Here is a 15,288-nt window from a genome sequence, read left to right as displayed (position 1 = left end):
TTGCATGAACATTCAAGGACTTTGATCACCGAAGACTATTTGTAAAGAGTTATTTCATATCAGGGAACAAAATTGAACCTGAACTGATAACGCTGTGTTGCCAAATAAAACTCCTGTGAATTACTTTGTGTAATATTCCGTTAAAAAGTATATAGCATGACTTTGCGATTACAATATATATCGGTGTTAACAAACGATCTAGCATTGTTGTTTATCTGTTGTTAAACGATTAACATACTGTATTCGTGATTTGTGTAATGTTCTTGAAAGTCTGAACAAAATGAGAAAATTTGCCGATTTTGTTTTTCTAGGAGGCTTTTTAATTTTGTTTGCACTCTACTGGACGCTGCAGCATGTCTTGGTTTTAGAAGCTCGGGGACAAAGAGCAATTCGAGTTCGGAGATGGAAGTTCGGGTACCGAGCGGAACTGAAACGACAGCAAACTCCATCTTCGTCAGGGAAGGTTTCAATTGAAACTAAAAATTCCAAAATTTGTCCAGACCATCGACGTTGGCCGTTAGAAGGCATGTTAAAAATATCTTTTGCTATCATCGGTATTGCAAGAGAGATATGTGCTGCCTTTCCAAAGGGAACATTCAGACATGTAGAAGACATTCACCATGCGTCCATGTATGCTATGTTTGTATTATCTGGAGTGGTGGATATCTTCTGCCAATCAAAAATTATTTTTCCAAAAGGAACCAGCAACTTTGTGTTAGCACTCGCGTTTGGTGTCGAAGCTTTGATTTTGGCAAAAGTCGAGATAAAATCATCTATGGAGGAGGAAATACAGTATCTTCTTGTGTGGACAGTGCTGTTATGTTTTTTATTCACTTTTGCAGAGATGCGTTTCCCTACCCACATCCCTTTGAAATTTGTTAGGTCATATTTCACTTTATTGCAAGGATGTTGGTCAGTTCAGATGGGGTTTATCTTTAATAATTCTACTCCCTCAACTTCGGGCTTATCACCGTGGATTTCCAGCATAAACAAATCTGATAAGTTTCGCATCTGGGTATCACTAATTTTTTCGTGGTACATAGGTGGAGCTTTCATTATGATGTCCATCTTTGCTACTATTATTATGCTTATTAAACGTAAGGGCAGGTGCTGGCGTTCTATGGGAACTTGGTGTAACGGAAGTTCAGAAGAAGCGGAATCGCTCCCTAGTTTTCTTGGTGGCTGGGAAGAAACAGAACCTTTATATCCATAGTTAATGAAGCCGCTTAGCTGCGAAACTAAGTGATATTCCTTGTCTTTTGTTTAAGATTTTAGACTTTAATTGTTTAGAATTTTCCTAATAAATTAGTTTCGCCTCCTTTCTTCAAAAACAGTTATGATATTATTAAACTTGGCGAGTTTTATGTTGTTAATTCCATGTTAAGTTATTCTTATAATTTTGATAAGTGTTATTTTTTATATTTGAACTTTATTCGGTGTTTACGGTTTCTGTTCTCAGCCAAATCAGTGAGATAGATTGTTTTTATTTTTTGAACTTTGCGCTATAGAAAATTGTTCTATTTTTCGAGGAATATAAGAAGTTTCACACTTTGTCGCATGGGATGTTAAGCCTTTAATTTCTAGAACTGTATGTAGGTATATGTTTACTTAAAATTCCTACCCTCTGTGACTTGTCTCGTACTATCATAATCACGACTGGTTACTTTTCTCGTATCAAATTATTATATAACATACCACGTTTTCGTGGCTGATGTTAAAGAAACCATAATTACGAGAAACCCTAATGTTTGTTGGAAGTTCAGTTGAAATACGGGCTCCATTTTCTTCAGAATAAAACTACATATGAACCATTATTATTCTTTATGGTTGTCAAATGTTGACTTGAAACACACCAATCTTCTCACGGTATCAAACGGTTTAGTTCAGACATGTTAGGAAAATGCCATGTTTGGTCAGAGAAAGTGTTTGTATTGCTCTAAAAAGTTAAGTTTCTTTCAGTAGGAAATTTGGCTGAGTATGTAGTTCCTGTAATAATTTGTCATTATGGAAGCAAATGCTTACCAGTTTTACATTATGCTGTGATATTATTCTCACTGACAGTAAACCGTAAGAATGTTTTCTTCGGTCGTTGTCATGGTTATTAGATAGCCCACAAGTATGGGCTTCCGGCGGGGGGGGGGGGGGAGAAGAAAATGAGAACCATAATTATTTTTATAGTTCATTCAACTAATGTATATGAATTTTATATTCAATTCTCAATTTAACACTGTTTTGCCCCCTGGAAAACTTTGCCTCTTACTGGAAAATTTTCTGTGGACGCCCATGTCTGTACGATCATCTGAGTCTAATGCTTAATTAATTAATTTTTTTGTGTGTGCATTATACTGGGCCTGGCATGGACTGGTAGTTAGGGCGCTCGACTCCCGGTATGAGGCTCATAAGTTCGAATCGCTATCGTTAAACATATATCGTCCTATATGGTTGCTGTCTGGGCCAGACACCTGGGTGTGAAAATTATGAGGTTACAAAAATATCGACCGGCCTCAAACTATGTGGAATTATGGTTGTTATCAAGAAGAAGACGAAGTGTGCATGTAAATAGTTCATGCTCAACGTTTCGGTAGGTGATGTGCTACCATTTGCCGAGAAGTCCTGAGAAAAACGGTTTTTATGGTGGTAATTTCGAGATTCAGTCCTGGATATTTTTTGTTTAATAGATTGAAGTAATATTTACTCGTCCGGAAACTGAGAAAGATTCTGAGCTTTCTGAAGAAATTAGTAAATCAAAGTTTGAAAAATAGGCAAGGTTTTGAGTTTCGTGAAGAAGTTGACAAATCAAACTTTGAGAAATTAGGCGAGGTTTTGAGATTCCTAAAAATAATTAGAGAATCAAAATTTGAGAAACCATGCGAGGTTTTGAGCTACCTACAAAAAAATAAGCGAACGAAACTTTGAAATGCCAGGTAAGGTTGTGAGTTATCTGAAAAATTTGGCGAATTAAACTTTGAGAAATAAAACAAGTTATGAGCTACCAACAAAAAATTTGCGAATCAAACTTTGAGAAACCAGGCAAGATTTTGAGCTTTCTAAAGAAACTAATGTATCAGTAACTGGGATTTTTAGTATTTAAAACTGAAACTCAGTTTGCCAGAATATTTTCTCTGTTACCTAGTTTGAATCCTGTATAATTATACTTGCCATCTTCAAGAAATAGTAGGAAATGAGTAATAGGCAAAAATTTCTCATGAAGATAAAACCAAAGCACAGGTTTTGAAGCTGCAATCAAACTGTTTAATAGGAAGTATGAAGTTTTTACATAAAGCAATCTCACTAGTATTTAAATATTTACAATGACCATGAAATGACTGGTTTTAGTGGTTGGGTTATGAAACACGACATCAGTTGTTATACATGTCTAGACTGTATTGTTTAATTACGTTCTAAAAATAGTAACTCTGTAATCCGTTTCGTGTTTTAATCATATGGTTTCAACGATATTCTGTTGCTGCTTCCGTTTCATTTTTTATCAACAAATGTATTGCGTCTTAACTTGAAGAATTAGTTTCTATATGTTTATTTGTAGTATGCTTCTATAAAACCTATAAAGGCATATTTCTGATGGTTATTATTTTCTGAAGTATGTTTTTTGAAGTAAACTGTTATTTATCATTTACTCATAGATCATGATAAAACAGGTACAGTCATTTTTATTTTAAAAACTGACTTCAACAAATTAATTTTAAAGTAAGGCTACTAAATTATGTAATTAAGGGTAAGAAGACAGTGTTTGGGTTTGTACTGAATAAATAATATGTCACTAGAATGCTGTTCTACATCGTTCTTTATTAAACCGTTTTTAAATTACCTTAACATAGGGCCCCCCAGTGGCACAGCGGTATGTCTGCGGACTTACAACGCTAGAAACCGGGTTTCGATACCCGTGGTGGGCAGAGCACAGATAGCCCTTGTGTAGCTTTGTGCATAATTAAAAACAAACAAACTTAACATAGGACTCTGATTTACAGTTTACGTTACGCCATCTTTTGTCAATGTTTCAAAACAATGTACATACATAGACTGTGTTTTTAATCTCGCCCCCAGAGAGAAGGGAGTGGATATTGCAATCGGATCTATGTGTGTGTGTGTCTGTCTGTATTTCCGTGCGTGTAGCTAGAAAATTAATTGACCGATGTACGTGAAAATTTTACACAAGATGGGAAGTCATTATGGGACAGTCCTTCCCAAATTTTGTCCGGGTCCGGTTTCTGGATCACTTTGAAGTATTTACTTATAATAGTAAGATAGAACACTTTCGCAGTTTTGGGTTAAACAATACTCTAAAGTGTGATCGGATTTGTACCAAATTTCATGAGCATATTAAGGTTGAGACTCCTCATCGCAATACAAAAAATGATCCGGGTCGTTGATTGTTCTTGATCTGAGAAGGATTTTCTGAGTTTACGAAGGTGAAATTTGACATTATCCAATAAAAACGCATGCAATCTCGAAAAGAAGCGTCGGGGCGAGGGTATCCAATCTCTTTGATTCCTCTTATTCTTTTTTATTGGGAAGCCGGTTGAACTAAGATTATTAAAAGATTATTAGTTAGTTACTTTGTCTGTTTCTATTTATGTGTAATGTATGAAATAGAAAGACAGAAAACGTCTATCCACATTGTAATGGTAACTGTCTTATAGTTTCAAATAATACATACTACTTTGCCCAGTGATCACAGCTTAAAACAAGAGTGATCCAGAATCAGGATTCGGACTTGGATTTGGACCAAATTTGCGGAGGACTGTCCAATACTGACTTCCCATCTTGTGTACAATTTTCGTATAAATCGGTCTATTATTTTTCGAGATACGCGCGCGGAATCACAGACAGATATACAAACGGACCCGATTACAATACCCTCGCTCCCCCCCCTCTCCGAGAGCGAGGGTAAAAACTAAATATTAAAACTTAAATATATATTAATACAGATTAATATCAGTTAGACCCTGTATATTATTTCTCGTGCAAAAGAGATTTCCCACAGAGTAGCCAACTGGAAGTTCGGAGAATTCGATATGCCTCCCCCCCCCCTCTTTAAGTTAAATTAAGATCTAAAAGCTTCAGGATAAAAGTGAAACCCAAAACTCGCATATTATGAAGTTCAAATAAGAACAAGCTAAACAAAACTGAATATTTAGTTCCTAGTATTGGGCTCCTTACCTTAAGAAAGACATTGAATTGTTGGAGTATTCAGAGAAAGGTTAATAGAATGGTGCCTAGGATAGAGGGGTTTTCATACGAGGAGGGGTTGAATTTCTCAAATTGTTAGGGGGATGTGATTGAGGTGTTTAAGATTGTAAAGGGAATTGATAGTGTTGATGCATCATCTTTTTTCATATTTATCAGTGATAATAGTAGGACTAGGGGACACAGATATAAATTTTGGCAGGGCAGGAATCATCTTCAGCTAAGACACTTTTATTTTTTTAATAGGGTGGTTGTCCTTCAGATTTTGTGGAGGCAGTAAACTTAAGTGCGTTTAAGAAAAAGCTTGATAAGTATGTGAATAATAAGGGCTGGCTTTAAGATTTTTGTCTTTAATTAAATTACTAATAGTTTAAGTTTAGTTTTGAGGATGGAACAGTTGAGGTTGCCCAATAAGTCCCATGTTGTCCCTAAAAGTTATGTTATATGTTAAATACTTCAATAAAAACTACATATTTTATCATGACTGTTAAAGTTTATCATAGCTTTAAGATTATTTTAAATTTACTTATTTTGATTTAGTTTAGAGGATGGATTATTTGTTTGTTTTGAAGTTAAGGTCAAAGCTACATAATGGGCTATCTGTGCTCTGCCCACGACGGGTATCGAAACCCGGTTTTTAGCGTTGTGAGTCCACAGACATACCGCTGTGCCACTGGGTGGCTAGAGGATGGAACAGCCGAGATGGACCAATAGGTCCCAAAACATGATCCTGTGGATAAGCATTTTTTCTTAAAAAGAGTCATCAGGTTTTCCCTAGCCTCCTCCCACATTTCTTTTTTATTACAAACTTTATCAATTCTATGGAAGTGGCCAATAACGACACATCTTTTTACAGCAAGGGGATGATGTGAATGGAAATGTTAACAAAGAGCTTTAGTATATGGCTTGCTGAAGATACCAGTAATGATTTCCTCACTCCTGACATGAATTGTAGTATCTAGAAACGGTAGAATATCGATAGCTCATGACGAAATTGTAATTGCGAAATATTGAGCTAATAAAGTTACAGTCTGGAGATATAGGTCGTGATTTTATTTACGCTTATATAAATAAATGTACACCTTTAATTTGTGTTTTCAACCAGAGCAACACCTTATGCGACACGTGGGCTGTTAAAAAAAACCAAGATTCAAGCATAATTTAGAATTAAAAGTTGGGAGATTGCTTGACTGGGTAATACAAAAACTTTATTGTAAATGTACGACGTTTCGATAATATTTTGTCCTTTTCGGGTAGAAGTAGTTTACAGTGTGGAAGAAAAAGCTTACATGACCGGAGATTGCTTCACAGTCTAGTAAAAGTATCTTGGTGGGGCTGTTTTGTTCAATTAAGATAGCTTCCTTTATTGATGTTTGGTTCTTTGTTTAAAATTAGTGTTCTGTATAAATATACTGTGGTTTTTTTTAAGTTACAATGGTGGTAAACATTGTAGGTTGTTTTTTTTCATTATGTTCGGTGAATCTGGTTTCTAATTTTCTTCCGGTTTTTCCGATGTAGAATTCTGGACAGTTATTGCATGTTATTTTATAAATGACGTTGATATTGTACAATTCTATGTAATTTTTATTTAATAACGATTTTAGTTTAGGACTGGGTCTTAGAAATTTTATGCTTAATTGCAAGTTTCCTCCAATTGTTAATTAATTTTGAACTTTTTTGCGACGTTTATTCTTTTGTATAATATATCCGTACAATGCGTACTTTTATACCTTAAAAAAATTTTAAGCATTTCATTGCACAAAAGTATGATTTTTTTTTATTCATACGGTAGAATATCTCTTAACAATATTTCTTTTATTAACTTATTTTCTAAATGGGGAAATATTTCATGCTGCACGTATTGATTTACAAACGACGGACTGAACACAAAATTGTAATTTATCTTGGAAGGTTACTAATATGTAATATCTTAAAGTAAAATAAATATACATATACACTTTCATAATTTATTTCAGTGTTCTTTTATTCCTACTTCATGGCAACTTTCCAGACGTTAAACATCAGCGAATACTTTTGATTTGCCTCAAATAAAGGTTTATTGGGCAGCGCTGTAGCAGTGCCTATGTAAGGATGAGTTCGGTTCTCGTTTTTCTTTCTTCCTTTCCGTCAGCTGTAACTTATAAACCATAGCTTGCCTACTTCCAGCATGCACACCAAAACACTTCAATACTCCCTAAGATATGCCTTTTCAACCTAGAGCCCCAAGTGATCCACGATAGATTATTTACAGCCCAAAATATATGCAATGCTAGATTGACAAATATTACTCAATAGATGGCGCCACTGCTATGCTAATCATTAGAAAAAAGTCCATAAAATATACAATAAAAATTTTATTCTAAAATTGTTGGGATGGGAAAAGATAAGAAAATAGAGAGTATTTGGAATGGGAGGAAAATCTGCATTACCCATTCCACCACTAACAGAGTATTTGCATGCCTCACAAGTTTTCTGACGATAATCCTAATTGCCAAATGAACTAAAGATTTAACCAAATATGTGTAAGATAGAAAATTTATCATTTACTACTTACATTTGTATATTTCATTATTGAATGCAAAAAGAATAAAAAAAACATACTGAAATTTCTAGGCACAATTAGGAAGTGTGATACAGGCCAATTACATAGTAAACATTATATCACAATAATTAAAAAATTACTTCACGAAACTTCTTAACTTACCCTGACAAGATGTTTTCATTGCACTAGGGATTTCAACCTTACAGTTCGATTTTCACATATATAACCATACAAAAACGCATACATAACGAAATCAATGAAATTATTAAAAAAAAAAAAGCATCCTATACAAATTAGGTTTTGATTTTTTATACTATTAATAATCAAAAATCATATAGCTTGTCAACCATTGACACACATTAGATATTATCCTTAACTCGTTTTCTTTTTTGGCACAATGAAATTTCTTTATTATCAAAGCCTCAACTTTTTTTTAATAAACTCAAAAGGTTAACACCTCGGTACATACTGTTATATAAACACTGAATCTTTTCAATATACTGTCACTGTACAAGATTAATGTAGACAATGGAAAATGTAAACGGTAAGAATTATTTCAGTACACTCTTAAGGCAGTCAGTTTCATGTCTCAAAAACATGTTTTTCTTGTCCAGGTTATTTATTTATACCATTAAGTTACATGTATTAGAGCTTTTAGCTGAAACATGATCAAATATATGTACAAAACAGAAAAATAAAGAACAAGTTAACATGGTGTCTCTTTTTCTAGTCTTGTAAATGGTTATTCAAATGTCTCTAAATTCATAATTTATGAAAGACGTTGAAAAGTTTTAAATTCAACCTCAACTACAATCTAATTAAACCAATTCCGTCTATCTTTCCGTATTTGTACAAAGATGCCAATTTCCCAAAATCCAATCAATGGATAGTTCAGTAAAATCTGGTTCTGTATTAAATCTATTCATGATAAACGTAAGTTTTATGTAAATGTTCTTTTAACTAGCTATAATTATATTTTTACAACAAATCTGTGCAATAACAGCATTATTACAACACATTATTTTGTGTTTGTTCTACTTTTGATATTCTTGTAGGAAAAAAAGAATGCCTAGATACAAGACAAAAAATATATAAAAATAAATCAGATATATATCGAAACTTGTGTAAACTGATATGGTTTATATTTTTATCTCATTCAGATAGAGCAACTACTAGAAGACAACTTGAGTCACTTAAGTCGTCTTTCCAGCCAGTGAAATTCAAATTCAATACCAATGTAAAAAAGTTTGAGAGTAATTTAAGTGATGTGACTCAACAATAACAGTAATATAACGAAACATATTAATCTTTGCACTTTTATATATGCATACACATAATTAAACAGTTGAAATTATACAACAGTAATATTCCCTCTGAAGAAAGATTTTACACTAGAACATTTCAAATGAATGTTCATTTCATGAATGTACAGTATAAACCAAAGGTAACCTGCAAAAATGTATAATAACACACACACACACACAGAACATACAAGTTTGAATTAGAACCAAAAAATATATAAGCATCCATGTCATACACTAAGATACTAGATCTTAATATTTCAGTTACTAAGTTGTCTAAAACATTACATCTTGGAAATTTGAAAAACAACTCGATTATGTAGATCAAAGAAATAACCAATGGTCATTTTGCTTAATATAATCCTGAATGTACAAGTAAATGTAGTTTTTATGTTTTAGTTTTCAGTTGTTTTGATCCCCATTTTAATCCTCTTTTCTAAGTTTAATGAAATTAGTAGCAAATAATTTTAGAAAGCTTTCCAAGTGTTTGTCATTTTTAGTTTATATATTAACAAATAGCAAATTATTTCCAATTTTCAGCTCCCTTGACAAAAACATTTCTACACGTTAATTACTACATAATTTGTTTTGAGTGTGTGTGTTTATATATATATATATATTTAAATCACAGTCAAGCTTCTTTATTGCCAGATATTTCCTTTATATTCATTGTGTGGCTGTAGTAAAGCAGACATATATGTATATACATGTACTTACATATACACCTGATCATTATTGACTTTGCATCGCTTCTGCATTTCAGCTTTAGATTTCTTGAACTATATAATCAGTGAAAATGAATAACTGATTATTTTAGTATTATACCAATTACCCACAGCCAGGTAGAATTCCATTATCGGCCTACATTTTAAACAAACATACTTTATATATATATATATATAAATACATAAATGATAATGTATATGTACAAAATACCACATATTCTCTAGAAAAATATTATGACAGAAATTTTACACCTCACTGAAACAGTATAACTACATACTCGTACACAAAGATTCAAATGGTCAGGCTCTTTACTTACAAGATAAATGACTTTTAGAACAGTTTACTATTTGCCAATGAGCAAAACTAAATCATATAGTACTGATTATTGTCTTTGTTCCTTACACTGTAATCACAGGTCTTGTGTTAGATATGTCACTTTCATCATTCTGAAGCTGAGATACCATTGTTTCTAGTTCCCGTAGTCCATGTGCTGATCGTTCATACTGATGAGCAACCAACTTCCGATAAAAATGCACAGCAAATCCTAGGAAGATGAGCACTACAGGAATGAGTAAAGTTGTTGCAGCCACAGCAGCATTCTTGCTATAACTGTAAAATTTCACCCAACAAAGAATGGCTATCTCAGCCATAAAAAGAAGAAGACCAAACACAGTAGAAAACCCCCAAGCAATTTCAATGTAGATGTGCAGTTTCTCATGGGGGGACTCAGACACAGTTGATATCCCTTGCACACTGGCAACTGACTCAAGATTGGGAAGGATGCATGTGGATATCATTAGTGCTAACATGTGCACTGACACTAATAGGGTTGTGCAAAAACTGAAGGCAATCAGTAATCCTTTAGGAATATCATGGCTCAACTGAACTTCTACCATTGCCACCTGGTAAAAAAAAAATTGCTCAAATTTTCTTTTATTCTAAGTAGTATCCTACAAAATAAGGCTGAGAAAATACAAAATAACCTCAAAGGCAAATAGAAATTTTGGCATACTTTTTTACTATTAAAAAGTTTAAATATTTTTTATGAATGTTTAAAATGTGCATGAGAAATACTACTTAATCCTATGATCTAAGACTAGATGAGGTTTTCAGTTTTAACCCGGAAATATTTTAGTCTGGCTTTCTGTACCTTATGATTCTCATGGTCAAATCATTCTTAGAATCAAGTACCATTTCAAAATTAGATCATACATTTTTAATCCTATGGCTTTCTTAGCTTTCATTCTGTATATGTATTTACAGAAGAATTTATTAACAGGGCTATTAATTGCAATTCTTCCTACCTACAGAATGATGAAGTCTGAGATTTAAATCTTTTATACATTGATCAACATGATAATGTTCAGTATTTAATATTTTTAGATTAGTGTGTCACGTTTGCTATAAAGTTGGAATTCTTATAGCCTAAGATTTTTCATAACTCACACAGATTAATAACTTTATTCTTCAACTTACTAAGAATTACTGAGAATAAAGTGAGGAAGAGAACAATAACTTTAAAATGTTACATGAAGAATGTACTTACATATTCTTTGTATCAGCATATTTTACAACAAATCAATAATATTTGAATATTTGTCAACATGCATGTGAACTCTGGCACACATAAAATGTATTTAAAATTCTGTTGTCCAAATTAATATTATTTATATTATAGAAGAAAAGCTAACTGTGTGATAAAGCATTTGGAACATATTTAGGTATACAATGTTTTTCTCCAAGGAAGCTGTCAGGAAAAGTTTGAATGTGAGTGATTCTCTTCATCAAATGAGAGGTTCTATGAAAGATAAAATATCCAGTAAAATGTTCAGAATAAAGAAGTTACTTATGCTAGCCTGCCATGTTCTTTGAAATAGAAGAGTATGCACATAATTGTATTACATGACTTCAAACATTTCAAAAACCACAATTTCATATTTAAATTTTTTTACAGATTAAGAAAAATGGAAACTAAAAAAAGCGATATATTTAAAATATCTCTAAACTTTTATCATTTTGTAATGACTTCCATAGTCTAATAAAAAGATAGTGAGCTCTTTAGATCATAACTTTATAACGTATCATAAATAAATTTCAAACTATCTGTAATTAGCACCATAACCCAGTGTAGATTAGGTCACTGGATGAATTTGAATTTTTTTTTTACACTATTTAAACCAGGGTCAGCAATAATGGCTTGTAATGTAGATGAGCAATAAACAGGTAGTTATTTTACATTTATAATTCTTTTTATCTAAATTAGTTTCAGTAAATGTAATTTTGTTATCATGTAGGTCTATATTTTTCTAAAATGGATAATATATATATTAGATGGTAAATGAAACATTTTGCACAATGTATTTTTAACTTCTGAACTATGTGAATAGTGCTAGTACACACTATATACTATGCAGCATTAAGTGCAGCAACAAGCTCAGTTTTTCACGATTCCCTCTCCACTGACCTCATTGGTGGGCTGGTAGAAAAATCATTTTCTCAGGAAATTTTAATCTGCTCCTGACCACAACCAATGTACATCTTAAAAATGCATATGTTATTTTCAAGAATTTTAGAAGGGGAAATGCAATATTTTCAATACTATTGTTAAACCAAAACTTAAAAAAGTTGAAAAATAACTGAATGATAATAGTAAGTTTTAAATCTTTCAGACTATAATTTTTTCAAAACATGTTCCTAGCACAGCAAAATAACTTGAGAATTTTGCTGACTCTATGCAAGTATGTACAGTACGTCTTCTCAACCTCAGTGTATTTACTGGCAGAGTACATGTATAATAAAATTAATTACATTAATTGTAATAGTTGTGGAAAAATAAATCCATAACTGTGATACATCAGTAACAATCTAATATTTAATTAAACTTTATTTATGAGCATACTTAACATTAAAATGTTTATTATCTAAATCAGTAAATGTCATCCTCTCTTAATATCAAAAACATGTGTACCACACATTCTCAAAAAATAAAGCAAAGTTTCAAACAGAAAACTAGTAGTAGTAGTAGTAGCTTGTTAGATCATGAGGAAAGTCCATAAATCTAATTGTATATGTTAAACTTTATAAACGCTAAAACAGGCTTTTATCACATGGTTTATTCTTACATTTCATTAAATCATTAGGGACTAGCAAATATTTTCATCATTACTTAAAAAATAAACCACAATGGAACAACACACAACCATTCATGGTGGAAGAAATTGAGGCCCTATTTCTTAGTATTATTTACTTGACAAAACATTTAAAATATAGTTTATGATTACTTAAGTTTAAAAGTTTTTACTTTTTACGTTCTTATGCATTACCATTAATAACATGATATTATTACCATAGCAAAACCTGATAACAACGCAGAAGTTCTACTGGATGCCTTTAACTTTGCTCTGCTCAAATGTAGACGTCGCCAAGATAAGGCGTTAAGCATATTTTCAGGTTTACTCATTTCTTTCATGAAACTTTGAAAAGCAAACTCGCGAAAAATATATGGACTAACACCAGTGTCTTCAACCTCAGGATGATAATACGGGTCGACTCCTGGAACAATGGGGTTAACACTGGGTTGAGATATCATTGAGAGATTAAAGTATCAGTAGATAGAATTAGAAACAAATGCACTTGTAAAGATACTAGTACTAGGCCCATTTCGAATACACCATATCGATGTGTTCATAAATGTAAATTGTAAGTGCGGAGTTAGCCTAGCTTACCAAGTTACAATTTATCAGTAGAAATAATATCATGACTGATAATACAAGAGAAATGTAGTCCTCAAATTTCAAAACTAAATAAACAATCGGTAAGCTTGGACGTTTAACTTAGTTTCTCTGTTTTTACTAACATTACTTACTAACATTAACAACGTTAGTGTTACGAGAAAGTGCTAAGACTAGTATTAGTAACACTAATACTGAGTAAGGCTTAGTAACAGTAACTTAAACACGGCGTTGCGATTTTAAACTAAAATGCTGTGTTTTGATAACATTTAGAAATTAATTATTAAGATATATTTTTCAATACTACGATGATATACAAAATTCTTATAGTCCATATCAAATATGCAAATCCTTCCAATACATGCGTTGCGACGTCTAGTGATTTGTAATAAAATAAAGTGGGAAAAAACTATATACAATCATTTTATATAAACTTAAAACCAAATGTTACAATTTTTTTTTTCAAAAGTATTTCAGAATTTTCTCAGATGAACTACTTAAAACACAAAAGTGCTTAAAGAAAGTTTTACTACTTTTTCTTTAAAGAGTAAATAAAACCAAAATTAAGAGTAACAAATATTTTTATTTCTTGCTTTTGAAGTTCATACGCCTACGGAGTGTATAATTTTTAAAGATTCATGACATGCGCACATTTTAGTGACGTCAAGACAGTACAAATTGCAACGTTAAGCGTTTTATATGTGAAGTCATTTTAGTGTCTATTGACTAACTGACAGAAACATACTACTGCATTGTGTTGCGAGTGGTTAAAACAGGTGACCCCATTTACAAAAGCGATTATATTTTGTATTGGTGACATTAGAAACATTTAGGTAAGTGAGTAAACTTTGTTTATGACATCAGAAGTACCTACAAAATTCATGGTTCGTATTCTTTGGATAATATTAGAAACATCCCTGAAAGAGGATGTATCTTCTTCTGGTGCCGTTATAGAAACGATCATGAAAGCGGATTTGCTTTATCAACTAGCCCCCAGTGGCACAGCGGTATGTCTGCGGACTTACAACGCTAGAATCCGGGTTTTGATACCCGTGGTGGGCAGAACACAGATAGCCCATTGTGTAGCTTTGTGCTTAATAACAAACAAACAAACAAACTTTATCAACTAATCATATTAAACGTGAGATATTTACGGAATCGAACATACTTATAATTACATTAGAAACACGAAATAGGTGAACTTTTTTTTTTCTGATGACATTATTAGAAATATTCGTGAGAACGGATCTACTTTCTTTTCATTAAATTTGAAAAACTTACTTATTTTAAAAACACTAAAAATACTTAAGGAAGCGAATCAGCTTTATTTTGAATATAATTTCTTTTAATGACACTAAAAACGCAATGGGCTGGGCGTGGCCCATTAGTTAGCGTGCCGATTTGCATATCAGAGAGTCTAAAGTTCGAACCGTGATGGTGCTGAGCACGTTTCGTACTTTTAGCTGTGGACACATTATAAGAATGACAGCCAATCCCACTATTCGGTTCAAAGAGCCAAAACAAACCTTTATAGCGGTGGAAACTGGTGAATGGTTACCAACTGTTACGTCTCTGGTCGTTAGTTAATTTTACGTAAAAATACTTTCCGAAAAAACTTTAGCGATACAAGTCCTTTCTTAAATAAAACTGGTTTATTCTTTCTGAATACAACTTTGCAATACACTTAATTTCCACAGTCACGCTATAACAAACGCTATAATTCACACTTCCTCGGTAGTAGATAGTCCAATCCTAATATGCATTGGTCTTCAGTGTCAGCCAA

At 32.5% G+C, this 15,288-nt stretch overlaps 2 protein-coding genes across 5 annotated transcripts; one reads left to right on the top strand and one right to left on the bottom strand.

Moving 5' to 3' along the window:
• The first annotated feature begins 280 nt into the window (after positions 1-280).
• On the top strand, positions 281-1,213 carry LOC106460670 (transmembrane protein 45B-like). The gene has a single exon (XM_013920397.1). The coding sequence runs from the start codon at positions 281-283 to the stop codon at positions 1,211-1,213; it is 933 nt and encodes a 310-aa protein (XP_013775851.1).
• Positions 1,214-7,168: 5,955 nt separating this feature from the next.
• LOC106460669 (calcium release-activated calcium channel protein 1-like) lies at positions 7,169-13,893 on the bottom strand. 4 transcript variants are annotated; one of them, XM_022387444.1, is made up of 3 exons: positions 13,823-13,893; positions 13,121-13,326; positions 7,169-10,676 (listed from the first exon to the last, which is right to left on the bottom strand). In XM_022387444.1, exons 2-3 carry the CDS (start codon positions 13,241-13,243, stop codon positions 10,173-10,175), a joined length of 627 nt encoding a protein of 208 aa, XP_022243152.1. In that variant the 5' UTR covers positions 13,244-13,326; positions 13,823-13,893; the 3' UTR covers positions 7,169-10,172. The 4 variants fall into 4 exon arrangements, with proteins under 4 accessions (XP_022243152.1, XP_022243151.1, XP_022243153.1 ...); XM_022387443.1 differs by having other exon boundaries at positions 13,644-13,860; XM_022387445.1 differs by lacking the exon at positions 13,823-13,893 and adding an exon at positions 13,640-13,712.
• Between the last annotated feature and the right edge of the window lie 1,395 nt (positions 13,894-15,288).

Source organism: Limulus polyphemus, unplaced genomic scaffold (genome assembly GCF_000517525.1).
Source record: "Limulus polyphemus unplaced genomic scaffold, Limulus_polyphemus-2.1.2 Scaffold813, whole genome shotgun sequence".
NCBI classification, from domain to species: domain Eukaryota; kingdom Metazoa; phylum Arthropoda; class Merostomata; order Xiphosura; family Limulidae; genus Limulus; species Limulus polyphemus.
This window is presented reverse-complemented; position numbering and strand designations above follow the sequence as displayed.

Excerpts from the sequence above, each read along its gene's own strand:
- LOC106460669 (XM_013920396.2), bottom strand. The coding sequence starts at position 13,363 with ATGATATCTCAACCCAGTGTTAACCCCATTGTTCCAGGAGTCGACCCG. Across the intron at positions 10,677-13,120 it reads TGTTATCAGGTTTTGCTATG|GTGGCAATGGTAGAAGTTCA; the intron begins GTAATAATATCA and ends TTTTTTTACCAG.
- LOC106460670 (XM_013920397.1), top strand. The coding sequence starts at position 281 with ATGAGAAAATTTGCCGATTTTGTTTTTCTAGGAGGCTTTTTAATTTTG.